This window comes from Saimiri boliviensis, chromosome 5 (genome assembly GCF_048565385.1).
Source record: "Saimiri boliviensis isolate mSaiBol1 chromosome 5, mSaiBol1.pri, whole genome shotgun sequence".
Taxonomy (NCBI): Eukaryota; Metazoa; Chordata; class Mammalia; order Primates; family Cebidae; genus Saimiri; species Saimiri boliviensis.
In genome coordinates, this window is record NC_133453.1 from 10675920 (window position 1) to 10694722 (window position 18803).

At 56.4% G+C, this 18803-nt stretch overlaps 1 protein-coding gene across 1 annotated transcript; it reads right to left on the bottom strand.

The window, feature by feature from the left end:
• Positions 1 to 2995: 2995 nt before the first annotated feature.
• ITM2C (integral membrane protein 2C) lies at positions 2996 to 18099 on the bottom strand. The gene is made up of 6 exons (XM_003930597.3): positions 17839 to 18099; positions 8582 to 8722; positions 6421 to 6609; positions 5552 to 5662; positions 4966 to 5116; positions 2996 to 4191 (listed from the first exon to the last, which is right to left on the bottom strand). Exons 1-6 carry the CDS (start codon positions 17956 to 17958, stop codon positions 4100 to 4102), a joined length of 804 nt encoding a protein of 267 aa, XP_003930646.1. The 5' UTR covers positions 17959 to 18099; the 3' UTR covers positions 2996 to 4099.
• Between the last annotated feature and the right edge of the window lie 704 nt (positions 18100 to 18803).

The following is an 18803-nucleotide window of genomic DNA, read 5'->3' on the forward strand; positions in this document are numbered from 1 at the left end:
GGACACAAGTCCCCTTCTCACTCTGGGTATAGTGTATTATATTATTTGTTTTTTTTTCCATTCAAATAATTAAAACTTTTATGTATTTTTTGTGTCCTATCTTACTAGGCAGGCACTCGGGCACCATGGTGATAGCCACAATCTTGTATTCTTCTTGATTTTAAAGGAAATTCACCTTTAAAGGTGATTCAAAGGAAATTCACCTGTGACCACCGGACACAGGTCCCCCCCCTCACTCTGAGCATAGTATACTATTTCCAGAACTAGTATATGCACATTCATAGCCCTGCATGTACTGCCTTGGGTGGTCTGCTGTGGTGCCTCCCCATGAGGGGACGTCCCATAGGAATGGGCTCTTTCTTCTGCAGGGGTGGAGATGCCCAGAGCCCCCACACCTGACACGGCCAGGGTGGGCAGGGGCCATTCCATAATAATTCCCAAAGCATTTATTGGAGCTCTGAGGTCCCTGGTAAGCAAGACTCCGGCACCAGTGGGTGGTAACTCCTTCAGGCAGAAGGCTGAGCACCGTTTCCATGGAGACCGCCCAGGCTCTGGTTTCCAAGACAACACTTGGCACGAGGTTACAGAGCTTCCTATTTATGTCAATTTAACATTCCCAACTGCTCTATTCTTCTGGCCAAACCCAGGCCTAATGCAAGGCCTCCTTTCTAGGCTGGGTGATAGTCCTCAAGGGCCGGAGGAAAGTGGCTGAGACTCTGTGCAGTTAGGTGAAAGTGAGACGTCACAGCCAGCGGGTCCTGCTCCAGCTCAAGGGCAGGTGAGCAGGGACCAAGACATGCACGTGCTTATGAATTATAAAAAGGTGTGAACAGAAACACAAGCCTACAGCCCCCTGCTAGCCCTGCTCTCTAGGGCGAACTGGCGTGACAAGGCTTTGAGTGCGCTTCCGGAGATAGTATACGCACATCCACGGTGCTATCACTTTAAAAATTCACAAATGGGACGGAGATAAATGTAGCCTCTTGTTCTTGCCACCTGCTTTCCCCTAATCACAGATTTCGGAGAACTTCACACAGCAGCATAAACAGATCTATCTCATTCTTTGTAATGGCAACAAAATTTTGTACTTTTTAAAAAAATCGAGTCTCCCAACTAAAGGTCATTTGTCTTCAGTTTGCTACTATAACAATAAATATCCTTGTACAAATACTTTTGCATACTTGGTGGAATACATCCAGAGGACGCATTCATGGCAGTGACATTTCTGGGTCGAAGACATTGTACTTTAAAATTTGATACTGTCAAACTAATTTACTCCCATTACGGGCCAGTGTTACAAAAAACTTTTATCTAAATTCCTAAACAAAATGTTAGCAAATGGAATCCAGTAGCATAGATATAAGGAAATACATAGCTAAATCAGTTAGTAATATTTGCCACGTTAACAGATATGCAAACATATGAATAGATGCAGAAGAAACATTTGATAAAATAACGTGACATCAATCCTTGATTAACAATAAAAACACTTTGAAAACTAAGAATAGAGAACTAAGATCTCAGAGTATTCTTCTAATATTTACAGCTAAGCTATATTCAATGAGAATTTCCTTTAAAATTAAGAACAAAACAAGATTTGTGGCTGTCATCATGGTGCCAGAGCTCCCACCCAGTAAGATGGTACAGGAAAAATACATAAAAGTTGTAATTACTTGAATGGAAGAAACAAAATTTACGCATAATCACCAGAATTGCTGATATAGAAAACACAAGGGCAGGGCAGCAGCACAGGTAGCTCCCGCCTGTAATCCCAGCACTTTGTGAGGCTAAGATGGGCGGATCACGAGGTCAAGGAGATCAAGACCATCCTGGCCAACATGATGAAACCCCGTCTCTACTAAAAATAGAAAAATTAGCCCGGCATGGTGGCATGCGCCTGTAGTCTCAGCTACTCAGGAAGTCTAAGGTAGGAGAATTGCTTGAATCTGGGAGGCAGAGGTTGCAGTGAGCTGAGATCGCCCCACTGCACTCCAGCCTGGGTCACAAGAGCAAGACTCCATCTCAGAAAACAAAAAACAAAAACCCCACATCTCCCACTAACTGGAAATGCCGCCATAATCCCATAGTAAATTTCCATGTAATTTAAGTCAATGTCTGGCCTCTCTGTTGGGCTGCATTGGGCTCTGCCTTTGCTACCCCGAACTCCTTAATGATTGTGGTGTATAACGCTTTGTATCTGGAGGGCTGCTCTTTACCCTTTACAGGATTTACCTGACGATTCCATGTTTACTTTCCTCAAAGAATTTATTGTGTCAAGTTAAAAAGTAAATTCAGTTGGCATTCTAATTGTGATTGCATTGCATTTCAATGAGCAAATGTAAAAAGAACGTGATGTCTTTGCATGATTGCCTTTGGATCCAAGAACAAGGTGTGTCTGTACTAACTTGAGTATTTTATGGCCCTCGCTGAGTACTGAGACTGAACAGCACCCAGTGGGTAGGTACCCAACCTGGTCCCCAGGGCAGGATCCAGGTCCCACCTCTGGGGTCCATTTAGCCATGGCTCTGGCCAGCTCTCCTGCTGCTTCCAGAATTCTGTGGAGAATGTGACCCTGTGATTATCACACCAAACCTCACTTCAGATCCTCCAGGAATGGTTACACATTGTCCAGATGTCGTGGAGAATATGATAGCGCCCTTGTGCTTAAGGACATGCAATAACTATGTCATCTGCCATGTACACCATTACGGGGTAGTTTATAGGCACTTAAAGCAGTATGACCTTGGGTGAGTGGGTAAGCTCTCCCAGCCCTTTCCCCTCCTCACCCAGAATGTGTGAACTCTACCTGGCTCAGAGAGTGGTCATGGGAACCGGGGCGCCAGGAAGGGGATATCCTATGCTCCTTGGCTGAGCGCAGGAAGCTCAGCCCTTTAGAGGCCAGATGTCAAGGTCTGCAGGCTGCCCCCCAGGCCCAGCTCCTTACTCTGCCTAGAGCACCCCTCCCCCACCCACCTCCCCTCCAGCCACGCTCAAGTCAAGGTCAGAAGTAAAAGATTTTTATTGTTCTACAGACACTTCTGAAAAGAGATCTAATTGAGAAAATATACAAAGCATGTAAGAGTTTCATCCCCAGAGACTGACCGAAGGCTCACCGCCCTCCTCTCCGAGGCTCAGGGCTGAGAATGGTTAGCATATTGAATGATCAGTAAAAACATGCAAAAGTGAGAAGGAAAAGGAAAAAGGTGCATCCCCCAAGCTGAGGGGGATGGAGTTTCAGAACAGAGGAGGCAGGGTGGACAAGTACCAGGTGGCCCCCCCTTTCCCTCCGCGTTAGCTCTCAAAATGGCTCCAAGCTGGAAGAAAGCAGTGAGCATCACCGACTCAGCAGAACCCACGGTCATCGCCTGTGGACAGGACTGAGCGGTGACCCTGCCTGCCCACCCCGCTGCCTTGGCTGTGGGGACCCCGCTTGTGCTCCTGGGGGCCCCAGCTCCTTGCTTCTTTGGTTCCACTCAGAGAACAATTGTGCTTGACGGACTCATCCCTTCTCCCCAAACTCCAGGTCCTGCTGGTGGGCTGAAGGCACTGAGGGGGGTCCTGGGGACGCCCCCAGGCAGCCACCTTCCCTTGTGCTCTGGTGGGTCCGTCCCTGGGCACATCGTCCCATCCTCAGCTCAAGCCCCAGGCCTAGCAATAGGGACAGTGAAGGAAGTGTACCCTCCAAGGAAAAAGCTTTTCGGGACTTTTCTAATTGTGCAGATACTTCTGAAGTCTGTGCCAGCCCTCCAACCCTATCCCCTTCCCAGGGCTCACATACCCAGTTTCCCCAACTCATCCTTCCCCTGGGGCTCCCAGTGTGGCTGTGGCTTTAGCAGGCCAGGCTTCAAGACAGTGGGACACAGAAACCGTTTTGTGGTGTCCCCTCTCCCTCCACCACACCCAGTGGGGGGCAGCAGAGATGGGGGCTCCCGAGAGGTCACGGCTCTGGTACAGGGAGGTGGGCAGGGTTTGGGAGGAACAGAGAGACATGTCACCTCTATAGATACACGTCCAAAGTACAAGCTAAGCAGTGGGAAGGAGGAGAGATCGGCTGGAGAGAAGAGGAGGGAGACGGCCGGGGGCATGGGGACAGAGGGCCTCACACCACCCCACAGATGAGCGTCTCTACCACGAAGGTGTTCTCGAAGTGGCGGATGGCGTTGCAGTTCTTGGCCCCACGCTTGTTGATCCCTGGGAGGAAACAGAAAAACCCCAGTGAGGCCTGCATCCTGGCTGAGTCACAAAGACCACCAGCCTCAGCCTGAGCCCCAGGAGGCACAGGAAGTGACAGCAGGCCCAAATTCACCCAAAGAGCACAGTGACAAACGGGGAGAGCGCGGGAGCTGGAGCCAGCCTGCCCATGTCTGCCAGCTCCCTGCTGTGTGACCTCAGGGGTGTTGGTTAACCTCTCGGTACCTGTTTCCTCATCTTTCAAATGGGCAGCAAAAGTAATAATGAGGATGAGGATGACTTACACTCTTTTTTTTTTTTTTTTTTTGAGACGGAGTTTCGCTCTTGTTACCCAGGCTGGAGTGCAATGGCGCGATCTCGGCTCACCGCAACCTCCGCCTCCTGGGCTCAGGCAATTCTCCTGTCTCAGCCTCCTGAGTAGCTGGGATTACAGGCACGTGCCACCATGCCCAGCTAATTTTTTGCACTTTTAGTAGAGACGGGGTTTCACCATGTTGACCAGGATGGTCTCGATCTCTCGACCTCGTGATCCACCCGCCTCGGCCTCCCAAAGTGCTGGGATTACAGGCTTGAGCCACCGCGCCCGGCTGACTTACACTCTTAAAAGGTCATAAAGAGCATACAGCCCTGCAGGCACGTAGAAGTGCCCAGCTAACGCTAGCTGTCATTGCTGCTGCTATCTGAGCTCTCTGACAGCGGAGCCAGGCACTGCCTGAAGATAACTGTGGTCTGGAGCGCAGGACAGGGCCACAGTGGGTGAAGCCAGCCACTCACGCCTCCGCGTCGCCCGGCGCCGGAGCCGGTAGGTGTCTTTCCCGTTGCACAGGTGGTAGATGAAGGACCCCAGGGCCTCCTTGTCACTGACGTGCTCCGTGACCACCATCTCCTCCTGGATGATGTACGTCTGTGGGAGGTAGGTCCCTCTCTGCAAAGCGAGGTGGCCGCGGCAGTGAGTCAGCCCCTCAGGATCTCCTCCAACCTCTCGCCCGCAACGCCAGCCCACTTCCCTCCTCCAGAGGCCCCTGGCCCTTCTGATGTCCCCAGGGACTTCCTGCCTGTGCCTGGTGCCTGCGCCTGTGCTGCCAGGAGCTATGGCATGTGCATGAGTCTGTGCTCAGGGTATGGCCTTGAACGCTAAGGAAGCTGGTCTCGGGGCATTGACTCTGGAGATGCGGAAGCGGGTGATGGCAGAGGCGAGACCAATTTGGGTACGGGGCCCAGCTACCAGCAACGTCTCTTGCTCCCCTAACCCCTGACATGGGAACTTCCTGCACCCTAGACCTAGCCTCTGTGAGACAGGGGACAAGGGAGGGACAGGACGGATGCTGCAGAGACCCCCCCACCCCCACTCCCTGCGCACCTTCACGTTCATGAGGAGCTCCCAGAAGTTGCGAGGGGGCAGCACGATGGTGGTGTTGAGCTCGATGACGTAGCACTTGTCCAGGGAGATGTCATGGTAGGCGGTCAGACCCTGGCAGGAGAAGGGGCCAGGTCAGTCTCTGCAGGAGGTGACAGCTGACCCAGGCAGGGCAGCAGGAAGTTTTGCCCAGCAGGGGCAGGGATCCCACCATGCCTTCCTGGGGCCCTGGGCCTTCAGGAACAGGGCACCCCAGATTCCAGAACACCTGGGTGGGCGATCCCTTTTCCTGCTCTTCTCTTAGACTGTTTGTGGAAGGTGCCACATGACAGAGGAGAACAGCAGCTGTTTGCTAAACGCCTCTGTTGTTACAAAGCTGCTTCTCGTGTTTACAGAGCTGACGTTTGGGGAACCTGGGAACGTCCCAGTTGTGCATTTCTGAAGCCTGTGAGGGCCACCCATGCCTGGGCACAGCCTGGACCCATCCCAGGCCCCATGAGGGTTATATGAATATGTATGAGACCCACTCTGCAGAGATCCCACTGCAGATCCCACTGAGCTGTACACGCAGCGTCCTCAATGGTGTGTGTGCTCCCCCTCAATACGATGCCAACAGAAACAGGGAACAGCAGCTCTGCCATGACAGCCTGCATGCAGCTGGCAGGAGGCCGCGGAGCACGTCAGCCTCGGCTAGTTTACACTCAGCGAGAACCACTGTCGCCAATGGGAGAAAAGCGGCGTCTTGAAGACCCTGGTAAGCCTAACCATAGACATCTGCTGTACTCCGAGGGTTCTCCTTTCACACCTGTCCCCTTGCCCTGGGTCCCTGGCACCCCTCCCACCCCCCACCCCCAGGTCCTGGCCAGCCTCACCCGCTGGAAATCGTGGATGATGTCTGCAGGGTCACCGCCACCAAACTGAGGCACGGGCACATTGATGCGCTCGTAGTTCTCATTGAGGTAGATTTTCACGTCCTCTTCCAGTTCCATCTGAGTCCGGGCCTGGGAGGACAGGGAGTCCTCATACAGCACACCGCAGCGGAAGAAGTTATCTCGGGCCAGCTGAGCAAGGCGGACAGAGAGACAGACAGACAGACAGAGAGGCTGGTCACACAGTGCACTCCGTGAGGCCCTCTCTGCCTACCCATCCACTGCATGCCCTCAAAACCCGGGGAAGCGAGAAGAGTGGAGACTGTGTGACCCATTTCACAGATGGAGAAACTGAGACTGTGGGGCGTCAGGTAAGAGTCTGGGGCTGTCAGTGAGGAGATAAGCTGAGGCCCAGCTTCACAAATGGGAGGGAGGATGAGCTGTGTCTGCCAGGCCCTAAGGTCTCTCTTGGCCTCCAAGTCCATGAGAAATGGGGTTGATGAGTAGGAGAAGGACCCGGCCACCTCCGTGCCCTCCACAGAGGTACAGACACTGGAGAAAAAGCCTGGGGTTGGCAGGGGGTCCTCAGGGACGAACCTAAGAGTTGGGCACCTAGGCCTGTACACGCCTGCCTTTCCTGTCACCTGCTGTCCTGGCACCTGCAGACCTGGAGGGGCCCAATGCCTGGGGTGGGGAGGTGAAGGTGGAGGTGACACCATTTGATTCTCATGCCCCCACCACTGTCACCTCCACGCCCAGCCTCGGACAAATGCCATCACCCTTCCTGGACATCCCCAACCCTTGTCTCGGGGAAACCCTGACAGACACTGTGTCTGGTGGGCCAGTCCAGTCACTCCATCAGTAAGGGGGGCTGGGCGCCTGGTGCGATCCATAGATGAACGGCCGGGCGGGCCAGTTTGTCCACTCTTACTTCTTGGGGGGGCTCCTGGAGGGGGTTGTAGATACATACTGGGGCCTGCCTGGCCTGGGATCGGCAGGTGCCACCATCTCTGTTTTATTCAGTGCAAACTCTCCAGGGAGGATGAGTCATCACAGCATGAGGGGCTCCTGTGGGCTGTGCAGGGATGAGAGCCCAAGGAAGGCGAGGCTCTGGGGCTGCATCCCACGGTGGCTGGACACCCGAACAGTGTCCCGGGGCACAGACCCAGGGGCTGCTCAGAGGTGTCACACGCCCGGGGAACTGAGGTGGGAGGAGAAGGGTGTGAGTCAGGGGCTGAACAGAGACCAGGAAGTGCTAGACCAGGTCCTAGGGTAGGGCCACAACAGGAAGAGGCCTGGGGGAAGGTCCCACTCAATCCTGGAACAAGGGGGAAGCAGGCCATGGTGGGAGCGGGTCGGGGACAAAAAGGGAAGCTCCCAGTGTGTGGGAGTTGAGCTTTCAAGGGGAAAGCCACATCAAATGCAAACTCTTTAGCAGTTTCCATTGTGAAAAAACTGGGGGAAAACAAAGTTAAATGCTTCGGAATGGGAAGTCACTTGGGTCATAAATGACTGGCAAGTCTCAGCCTTTTGTCACCCTGAGATTCCCTGTGAGTTGTATTTAGGTTTGTCCTTTTAATATACCTACCTTCACTTCCAACCACACAGCGACACTCCCTCCCTTCCAGGGCTGGGTTGGCCCAACTTTGTGCCCAGGGACCCTGGGGACGGGGGTGAGAGGCGGCAGCAAGGCCACCCTCCTGCTTCTGGAAGGCGGTGGTGGCGACTGTCCCTACCCACCCCAATCCCTCTCTTGTTTGGTGACCCAAATGCCCATGCCTGAGCAGAATTAGCTCAGCCTTAAAGCGTGACCTGCAGGCGCAGGGTCTGAACTCTGGAGGGCGATTGTAGTTACAGTTCCAGTTTCTGCTGGATCTGAGTTCGGGTGAGAACTCCCCAGGGAAGCCCTGTGGGGCGGGCCTGGTGCTGTCACCTGGATTTGTGCTAGGCTCCCAGGATAAGGGGCTAAAGATGGGACTGGCCTGTGTCCAAGGAGGCCCCAAGGAGGAGGGGCACCCCAGTCTTGTGGGCTGGCCGGGCACTCACTCCCACTTGAGGCCATGTCCGGGGCTTCCTTGCCCCCACCCCTGGCCCACCCTTCCCTTCACGCCTCTCTAGACGTGACCCTTTTCCAGGCCTTGCTGCCCCCGGCCCGGCCCCTCACCTGTGCAAGGAAGAAGTATCTGTAGATGTAGACGGAGGCGAACACCAGGCCCATGAGCAGAACGACCATGCCCATCGACAGGTAGCACACACCGCCAACGGAGCCCCCCCTCTTGGAGCGACGTTGCGGGGGCTGCTCCTCCTGTGGATTGCAATGCTGGGTCAGCGGGGGCCGGGGCCCCTCCCTGGAAATCCCCCCCTCCCTAAGTGAGGCTTCGACACTGGCTGGGCCCAGAGGGAGTCTTGGGGGAAAGGGGAGGAAGGAGATGATAACTGTAAGGCAAGGGAGGCCCTGCCAGCTTGGCCCAGACTCCTCCCGGCTACAGAGAAACCGAGACACACCTCGAAAGAGAAACCAAGACACACCTCGAAGCCACCGAAAGGGACCCATGGGGTTCAGCAGATGCGTTTTGAGTTAGCTGAGCCTAGTCACCTCGCTTACACCAGCCGTGACCATGGTATATTCTGTCAAATATAAGATAGGGGACACACCGACCTAGCCTCGGTGACTTCATGGGACTTAGAAATCTTTATAGAGGGCTGGGCACGGTGGCTCACGTCTGTAATCCCATCACTTTGGGAGGCTGAGGCGGGCAGATCACGAGGTCAGGAGTTCCAGACCAACCTAGCCAACATGGGTGAAACCCTGTCTCTACTAAAGATATAAAAAATCGGCCAGGCACGCTGGCTCACCACCTGTAATCCAAGCACTCTGGAGGCCAAGGCGGGCGGATCACCTGAGGTCAGGAGTTCAAGACCAGCCTGACCAACATGGTGAAACCCCATCTTTAAAAAAAAAAAAAAGATATAAAAAATTAGCTGGGCATGGTGACGGGTGTTTGTAATCTCAGCTACTCCGGAGGCTGAGGTAGAATTGCTTGAACCAGGGAGGCAGAGGTTGCAGTGAGCTGAGATCATGCCACCGCACTCACTCCAGCCTGGGCAACAGGGTGAAACTCAGTCTCAAAAAAAAAATCTCTATAGGAATCAGGATGCACCAGGCAGGCTGGAAGCCGTTGGTCTGGGTGATGGGGAGCCCCAGAAGGCTTCTGAGCTGGGGAGTGACCATCTCTACTCTAAAACCGAGACGCAGAGGGTAGACTAAAATGTGGGCAATGGGAGGTGGGCAGGCTGTGTAAGGCTGCTGGACTTGTGCAGGGAGCACCTGACTGATGGGGGCAGAGGCTCCAGAAGCTACGCAGGGTCTGGGGCATGAGTGCTTGTCCCCAGCCAGGGATCTCTGGGACACTGCCCCCCACAGGCACCGACCAGCACAGTCCAGCAGGCGGTTACAAGTGGTGTAACAGCTACAGGACGAAGCCTGGAAGCTTCCACACGCCAGGGAGCTCCTGCTAGGAGAAGGGTGGCTGTCCGGAAGGTCAGGCTAGAAGGTGCCTGGAAAAACCTGCTCTGGAGCCAGAACTGGGCTCAAGATCATAGCTGCAGGGCTGCCAAGGAGCCAACCTAATCCAACGGCAGGTCACACGTGTGTGGGCTGGTGGACGTAGGTGTGTGAATATAAAATCCAATAAAACTGCTTTACAGCCGGGCGCGGTGGCTCACGCCTATAATCCCAGCACTTTGGGAGGCCGAGGTGGGCGGTTCACAAGATCGGGAGTTTGAGACCAGCCTGGCCAAGATGGTGAAACCCTGTCTCTACTAAAAATACAAAAAATTAGCCAGGCGTGGTGGCGCACGTGTGTCGTCCCAGCTACTAGGGAGGCTGAGGCAGGAGAATCTCTTGAACCCGGGAAGCGGAGGTTGCAGTGAGCTGAGACTGTGCCACTGCACTCCAGCTTGGGCAACAGAGAGACTCCGTCTCAAAATAAAAAATAAAACAAAACAAAACAAAACAAAAAAACTGCTTTACCCAGAGCACTGACCGAGAGCCAGGCAGGTGAGTGTGGTCAATTTTCTGTCTGTTTTCCTCCCGACCTCCTATGCCTTCCCCCAGGCCCTTGTTCACCCTTGGAGATATTGCAAAAGCCCCAGGCCAGTCTCTGCTTCCAGTGTCCACCATTTAACCCTCCTCTGTGGCGTCCAGATACGGCCAAGTGTGAAGTTTGACGTCAGACCCTGTGGACGGCCACAGTATGGGGGAGGGGATCCAGCCCAAGAGCCTGAAGCTTCTCATTCCGGCTCTGCCACTGCCTGCCTGCTTAGCACTCTCTGGGCCTCGGCTTCCCCATCTGCAAAATGAGCAGGTCAGAGCAAGTGACCTCTCCAGCCCCTTCCGCCATACATTCTGGGATTGGAACACATTTCCTTTCTCCCTTCCCCGCCGAGGGCATGGTTGTGGCATAAGTGATCCAGGACAGACCCTATCTCTCAGCACAGCACAGGGGTCCTGCCTGGGGTGGCCTGCTGCACTCCTCAGGTTTCACCCCCAACCCTTTTAGAGCACAGGGGAGTGTGGAGCCTGCACCTTGGGTAGCTGAGGGTCTGACCCGCCCTGCTTAGGAAAAGGACGGAAAACGTCTGGAGGACCCTCCCCTCTCTGGGGACATTTATGAGCAGGTCGGCCGGCCCCCAGCATCCTCGTTATGGGGTGCCCCTGCCTGTCCGGCACCCTGACACTCAAGTCTGCCTGCAGGGAGCCTTTCTGGCGGATGTGGGAGGTCGATCTGCTGCCCTCATCGCCTCCCATGAGCAGCCCTGGGGCCTCTCCCCACGGTGCCCTCAGCAGCCAGGGGCACTAGCCAAGGTCACCAGCAAGTGATGTGCAAGGCCACAATGCACAGGGCCCTCAGGGACAGCGGCTGACTGGAGGGGGTGGGGACTAAATGGCTTTGATTTTCCAATGGACTCCGGGGAGCAGACAGAGACGGGTGACACGTTCTGCTGGCATCTCCCAGGGATCGAGCCACCCAGGAGCTCTTGCAAACCAGGCGGCCAGTCACGCCCTCCTGCCCTTCTGGTGCTGCCGAGGCCTTAAGGAAAGGTGGCTGACCCTGGGACAGGCCAGGCTGCCCATAGCAGCTGCGAATCCTGCCGAGGGCATGACACACCCCAAGGCTCAGATTGTATTTAGGGGTCAAGTCAGGCTGCGGCCCCAGCGGGGCACTGCAATCTCCCCCTTCTTGGGTCTCCCAGGCAAAATGTGAACAGACGCTGTGTGACAGGGGTTTTGCTGGGATTAGAGACAAAGAACCTAAAAGCCCTTTGTGAAGGATAAAGTGCTAGATAAAAATAGCAGATCTTTATCAGCCGAGCCTTTCCTTTTTAGGGCTGCCTCTGTGGCCAGACTTCTGCTCTTGTGTTCTGGAAAACCAGAGACACTAGCTTGTGAGATCGCTAACAACCAGAAAGACAGAGAAGGTGAAAAAAAAAAGTCAAAGCACTACATGGGAGGGCCTGAGGGCCTGCTCCAGAATTAAATTCACCGACAAGGGGCGGCCTGCTAGCTTTACTGCAAAGGGCGGACTTGCCTTTCTGCTGGGTCGGTCCAGCATCTCACTGTCCTGCGGGAGGGGCTGGGCTTGGAGGCCCCACAGAGGAAGTTTGGAGAAGACAAGAGCAGGGAGAAGGTGGGGCTTCTGTGGCCCCCGCTGAAGAGCAGCAGCCTGAAGAGCAGCAGCGGCAGGTGCGGCTGAGAAGGGTGTGGCTCCTGCCGAGACCCCTCACTGTGAAGGCTGGGGACCCCTGCCTTACCTAGGCTGATGGTGGGCACTTCCCTCTCTCGGCCCTGCTAATGCCCCCCAGCACGCACTCGAGCTCAGCCACCCTGCCACCCTCCCAGCTCCCCTCCAGCTGGCAAAGCCAAACCCTCGGAGGCACCATGATGAGCAGAAGCACAGAAGGCAGGATTAGAGGCTACCAGGAAGTGGACAGGAAAGCACCGATGTCCCCATGTGGAGGCAAAGGCATTTCCTCCATAAAGCCCCACGCAGAGGGAGAACCCCCAAATCCCTCCCCAGCGCTGCCTCTGCCTAAGGTACCCAACGCTACACAATCCACACCAAGGCGGCCGGGCGCGATGGCTCATGCCTGTGATCCCAGCACTTTGGGAGGTCAAGGTGGGTGGATCACCTGAGGTCAGGAGGTCGAGACGAGCCTGGCCAACATGGCAAAACCCCATCTCTACTACAAACACAAAAATTAGTCAGGCATGGTGGCAGGTGCCTGTAGTCCTAGCTACTCTGGAGGCTGAGGCAGGAGAATTGCTTGAACCCAGAAGGCAGAGATTGCAGTGAGCCGAGATCTCGCCACTGCACTCCAGCCTGGTGACAGAGTGAGATTCTATCTCAAAACACACACACATACACACAAAAGAAACCAAAACCACTCAGGCTCAAATTCCAAAGCCCTGGAACCCTCACTGTCCCTTTGGCCCTCGAAGCAGCCTGTGATCTTGGGCTATTTACACCTGTCTGGGGACAGCTGGGCATCAGGGAGCCGATGCTCAACCCACAGCCCCGGCCCCTCGGGATCCCTGGTGCCTAGCTCACTAGAAAGATGGCTGAGTGGCCCACCTTCCTGAGACCCAGCTGCTCCACCAATCATGCTGGAGACCCAGAAAAATGTTGCTGCCAGCAGGGAGCAGTTACTGACAGAGAGGCATCTGGGGGGCTCCCATGTAGAAAGTAGAAAAATATTGCATACTGTTTCCAAGGCAACAGAGCTCTCTGAGCAAAGGGCACGTGAGCCGGACATCCGGGGACCGGAGAGAGGCCTGTGCCTCTCCCTGCCAACTTAAACTGAGACCCAGAGTGGCACTCATTATATGATTACCAAAGCCAGGGCCAAAATGGTCAGGGGGAAACCCGTCAACTGTGGCATTAACTCAGCAGACCCCCACAGCTGGAGGGGAGTGCTCCCCAGCTCTGGTCCCCCAGTAACGAAGTCCAAATTAACTTAATTAACTGCAAGCGGCTCAACCTATGATTGCAGATAGCAGCCTGCCTGGAGGGGTTCAGCAGCCAGAAACGCACGCCTGAGGCCAAGGCTGAGAACGGGGAAGATGGGGATTGGAGGTCTCATCTCGCCTCCCCCATGTCTATCCTGGTCCTCAGCAGTTTTCTTTCCCAGGCTCCAGACCACAGAGGCCAGGGAATCCATCGAGTGTGTGTGTCTTGTATGCGTTCAAGACGAAGCCTATGTGGGGGAGAGGAGAGTGGGCAAACATCCACTGTCCACCTGAGCACACAGAGCCCAGGGGTCCACGAGCACAGATGCCATCTGCCAACAGGGTTGGGGGTTCCCATCACCCTCCTGTCCTCCCTTCCAAACTGCGGCCCCGTGGGCAGCATCTTTGCAGCTGTGCTCTCGGCTTGGCTGGGCCAGGAGAATTCCCTCTTCTCTGGCACCCCTGATAGTCAAGGCATCTGCAGAGAACAAGAGCTCACTGCTGGAGGAGCCCTGTCGAGAGGGAAGAGGGAACGTGGAGAGCGTGGGGTGGGGGACAGAGCGGGCAGCCAGGTTGTGCTTCTGTGATTTCACCATAAACATTTTTTTTTCCTGCGCTAAGAGAAACTCATCCTCACCGGCAATCTGCTGACAGTCTTGAAACATCCAAGGACTGCTGAGAGAAGCGAACAGAAATGAGGGAATGGAGAGGGAAGCAGGCAGCAAAGCAGAGAAGCCACCGTGGGGGCTGCCCAGACGCCGAATCCCAGGAATGGACAATAGTCCCGAAAGTCCCTGCGCTGCCACAGGGAAGGACCTGGATGGAGCAGAGCCACCGCTTCACAAGGTCCTTTTGGGGCAGGCCCTCACTGTCAGCGGACACTGGGGTAGGGCTCCAAGCTGGCCAGATGCGTCCTCCTGGCTGGCAGTGGACCCTCCCCCAACCGCTCCAGGAGACCCAGCTCCTCCTGCCAAGGGCCTGAGGCCAGGACACACAAGGAAAGTGAAATCTGATCCCCAGGTATGCAGGCTGGGGAGGGGGTGACACAGGGCCATTAATCAAAGGCAAATGCCAAGGAGAAAATCGCGGAGGTAAGAAGATGATTGCATTTGACTTGTTTCTCTCCCCTTGCAGCCCCCAGCTTGTGAGCCTCTACATGCTCACATTTGTGTGTTCGTGTGTGTGCGCGCATGTGTGTGAACGCTGGCACGGGCACGGTATGGGGAGAAGGGGTGGACTAAGAGGAGCAGGGCCAGCCAGTGGGCCCACAAAGGGGAAGAGGGATCCAGTTGGAGCTGGGGGAGGGGGGGGCGCCTTGCTGCCCCAGGGGGTGATTCTGGTCCAGCCTACTTCCCAAGCTGGCAGTGCCCCAGCGGCCCATCAGCGCAGGCTCCTCATTATCTCAGGGTTAAAACACCATGTGGGGAGGCTGGGCAGCTGGAAGCCCAGCTGGCCCCCACCCCCATCCCTCCCTGGCCCACCGAGGCACTTCCTTCCAGCCTCAGGTCCTAAGAAAAAATCCTCCTTGTGTTGCAGTTTTTTCTCAGAAGCAGGGGCAGTGCCCACCGAGAGGGTGCTCCAGCCGCCTCACCCAGCCTCACCCAGCTCCACCCCGACCTCACTCCTGGCCTGGACACAGGGCAAGAACTGCCCCAACACACAATCATCTGCTCACTGAGTGCTCCTCCCAGGGATCACTTTTTAAATCTTGTTTTGGGCCCGGCTTGGTGGCTCATGCCTGTAATCCCAGCGCTTTGGGATGCCGAGGCGGGAGGATCACCTGAGGTCAGGAGTTCGAGACCAGCCTGACCAACATGGTGAAACCCTGTCTCTACTAAAAATACAAAAATCAGCTGGGCATGGTGGCAGGTGCTTGTAATCCCAGCTACTTGGGAGGCTGAGGCAGGAGAATCACTTAAACCTGGGAAGTGAAGGTTGCAGTGAGCCAAGATCGTGCCACTGTACTCCAGCCTGCATGACAGAGACTCCGCTTCAAAAAAAAAAAAAAAAAAAGATAAAATAGAAAGTAAATCTTGTTTTAGAGTCCAATTGAGACACCAAGAAGGGTTCTGGGGTCACGGCCAGCCTGAAGAAACATGTCAAAATCTATACACCCTGCCCTGAAAAAGCAGCTCCTGGCCACCATCTCTTCCAGTGCACTGAGCTACAGCTGGGAAATGGGCCTCCTGCCTGCTCACTGCTGGGGGCAGGAGAGGAGGGCTGGCCCCTTGCCAGAAACTGGCTGAGAAGGAAATGTGCCCGTTGGCCAAGTGGGGCCACAGGAGGCCGAACTGTCTCCGATGCTCCAAATCTAGCAGGTGATGGGCAGAGCCAACTTGTAACACCTGAAGTCCCTCTGCAGCACGCCAGGGCCTCCAGGGCCTCGGGAAGCTGTGAAAGTTTACTGACATGCAGTTCTGTCCTAATGGTGCCAGGATTTTAATTTTTTCCCCAGATCACACACTCCTAAGCTCTCCCTTGCCAATTAGAGAGGGAGGGGACCCTGCCCCACTAACAAAGTTTTGGGGGAGGAGGTACTCAGCAGGCTCAAGGCCATTACAAACAGCATGCAGGTGAAGATGTTGATATTTCCATTTCATGCTGGGTGAGGGGGAAGAAAGAACGCTTAATTTCAGAGCCTGAGGAGCAGCCAGAAGCTGGGATGTCAGTTATGCCCCGAGATGCAGGGCTCTGTCACCCTGCCCAACCCCATGCCATCAGCAGGCTGTGGCTGGAGAATGTGCCACTCCTGCAAAAGTTGGGGGACTTTCTGATGGAGCTGGAATGACACTCTCCCACTGTCCGATCTGGTCCTCCCTCCTTCTCAAATACCTCCAGGAAGAGGTGGCTAGGAAAAGAGATGGGCAAGAATGCCGCCTCCTGCCCCAACCCTGCCCCTCCCCAAGCTGAGTGGAGGGCAGATTCCCTTCCATAGAAAAGGAGGCTTGAAGAGCCCCTTGCAAACTTTTAAAGCTGCAGAACCACCTTCTGCAAACATGGAGCTCCCCCCACCCACTTGAGCTTCAGATGAAGCGGGCAGCTGCTCTGATGGGGTGCACAGCAACCCCCGAACCTGGCCTAGGCGGTTGTTGAATCTTTGTGGCTCCGCGCCACTGGCTGCTGCAGGGACCCCCATACAAGGGCAGGGGAGTTCTCAGTCTCTTGGCATTCCTCATTTATAGTCTCTGCCCAGGCTGACACCCAACTCTGATGGGCCTCTCCAGCGCCCCTTCTTCCAGGGTCGAGGTCTCCTCTGCAGGTCCCTTAATGCCCCAGGCAAGGCTGCATCTGAGCCACAAAACCTGGGGAGGGGGCTAGGCGTTAGGGAAGACTTCAGAAGCCTGCAGAGGGAGGGGGGAAGCAGCGGACAAAGACTTTCTCAGTCCTGCCTCCACGCTGGGTGGGAGGCGGGGAGGACTAGGGCTTGGTGCACAAGACCGCTGGGGGCGGCGCCCACGTAGACACCTTTGCGGGACACGATAAAACCTGGCTAGGCCAGCTGTCCCTCCCTCCCTGTCCCTGCCCGCCACGCATTCTGCCCCCTGCGGGCCCTTCCCAGACACAAGGCAAGCAGCTCAGTTTTCCATGGCGGAAATGCCTTCTCTCCCCCAGGCCAGAGGGAAGGCGGGGGAAGCCAGGGGGCGGGGCGCACAGAGCCTGGGGACCCAGGATGCAAGGGCACTAGGGCAGCTGGGAGCCCTCCCGGCGGGGACGGGGGACAGCCCAGCAAAAGGCTGGGAGAGAGGAGAGAGGAGCAGGGAGGCCCAGACGGCAGGGCGTGGGGTAGGATGAGGGCGCCCGGCCTCGGAACCCCGACGTCCAGAGGCGCAGCCCCGTCGGTTCTGGCTGATTTCCATTTCATCACTTTCTGGTCTGCCAATTCCGGTGCAGGCCAGCAGCACATCCTCTGTTCCCCGCAGCCCCCAAGTTGGGAGGAAATCAACAGCTCCTCCCTCTCCCTTGGTACCAGACCCCCCCCCCAATTCCCCAGCCAATCAGGCCCCACCGCCCTACTTTGGAAAAACTACGTCTAACCCTCCTCCCATCCCCCATCTGGGGACCGGACTCGCGGCTTTCCCAGTTGATTGGAACCAGACGCGTACCCCCCACCAACATTCCTCGAACTTCTTTGGACCAGCCCCCTCCCCCTATTTGGGGGCCAGGCGGCGAGAGCCAGCCCCCCCCCACTCTTCGGACTTCAGCTTTTGGCTGCCGCTTTAGGACGCGACTCAAGCCCCCTCCTCAGTCTGGGATAAGAGACCCTTCGAGAGTTCCAGACACTGCTCCGCGCCGGGCTCGGGAGCCCTGATGCGCCTCGGGCAGTCCCCAGGGCCGACGGGGCACGCCTGGGTCTCGCGCCTGGGTCCCCCGCCCGGGTCCCCCGCGCCCCCGCCTGAGCCCCGGCCCCTCACCCTTGTCGGCGTCAGCAGGATCTCGGTGGCCGGGGCCGGCGCCGGGACCGACGCCGACGCCTTGTCGGCCTTGTTGCCCTTGATGCCGGCCACGGCGGGCTGGAAGCTGATCTTCACCATGGCTGCGCCAGCCCGCGCGTCCGTCCCGCAGCCTCCGTCGGTGCAGCCTCCGCCGGTGCAGCCTCGGTCGGTGCCTCCGCCGCTCCGAGCTCTGCAGGCACCGGAAGTTTGGAACCAGCTCGCGTCCCTCTCTCTAGCCCCACCCCCAGCCCTCCCCGCCTCGTCCCCGCGGGAGGGCCCCGGAGCCCGCCGCGCCTGCGCCCCCTTCCCGCCCGCCTAGCCGGCAGTGACCCCTGCCGGGCGCGCCGCTGCGCACCTGGGCTGGTCGGAGTTCCCTCCGCCGTCCGCTCGCGCAGTCACTCACTCGCTCACTCATTCATTCAGCCTGTCTCTCGGATCTGTTCTCCAGTTCCCTCTCCGCGGCCAGCCTCCCCGCAGCGCAAGGCTTTGTTAACCCAGTGTTTGCCAGGCAAATGCAGCTTCCAGACAACGCCCCCCCACCCATCTCTCCTGCCCCACTTCAGATCCTCCCCTTTAGAAACCCTGGAGCCTCCGCTGTAGCTGACCTGGCCTTGGCGGGGGAGGAGGCTTCGAGGCAGGCGCCTAACTGCTGCCTCGGTCCTGCCTTCTGAATCCATCCACGCCTCCTTCATTCTCCATCTTGCTTCTGCCTTCTTTCTTCCTTTCTGCAGAACCTTCCTGGGGGGCCCTGGGGTGCAGGCTGGAGCCGCCAGGAGTGGAGAAGGGGAGGCTGCTCCTGCCCCCTGGCTCCTTTGTGTTGGCCCCGACCTCAGTTACTACTGGGTGACCGGCTGAACTGCTGTTGTCTCACCCATCCAGGAGGACCCTGGCGAGAGTGGTGGGGAGACCCCCAGGGCGGATGTCAGAGGCTCGGGTTCCACTCA

Coding starts and splice junctions, on each gene's coding strand:
- ITM2C (XM_003930597.3), bottom strand. CDS start 17,958: ATGGTGAAGATCAGCTTCCAGCCCGCCGTGGCCGGCATCAAGGGCAAC. Junction 5,663..6,420: donor TCATCCACGATTTCCAGCGG/GTGAGGCTGGCC, acceptor TTCTCCTGCCAG/GGTCTGACCGCCTACCATGA. Junction 5,117..5,551: donor AGCTCCTCATGAACGTGAAG/GTGCGCAGGGAG, acceptor CTCGCTTTGCAG/AGAGGGACCTACCTCCCACA.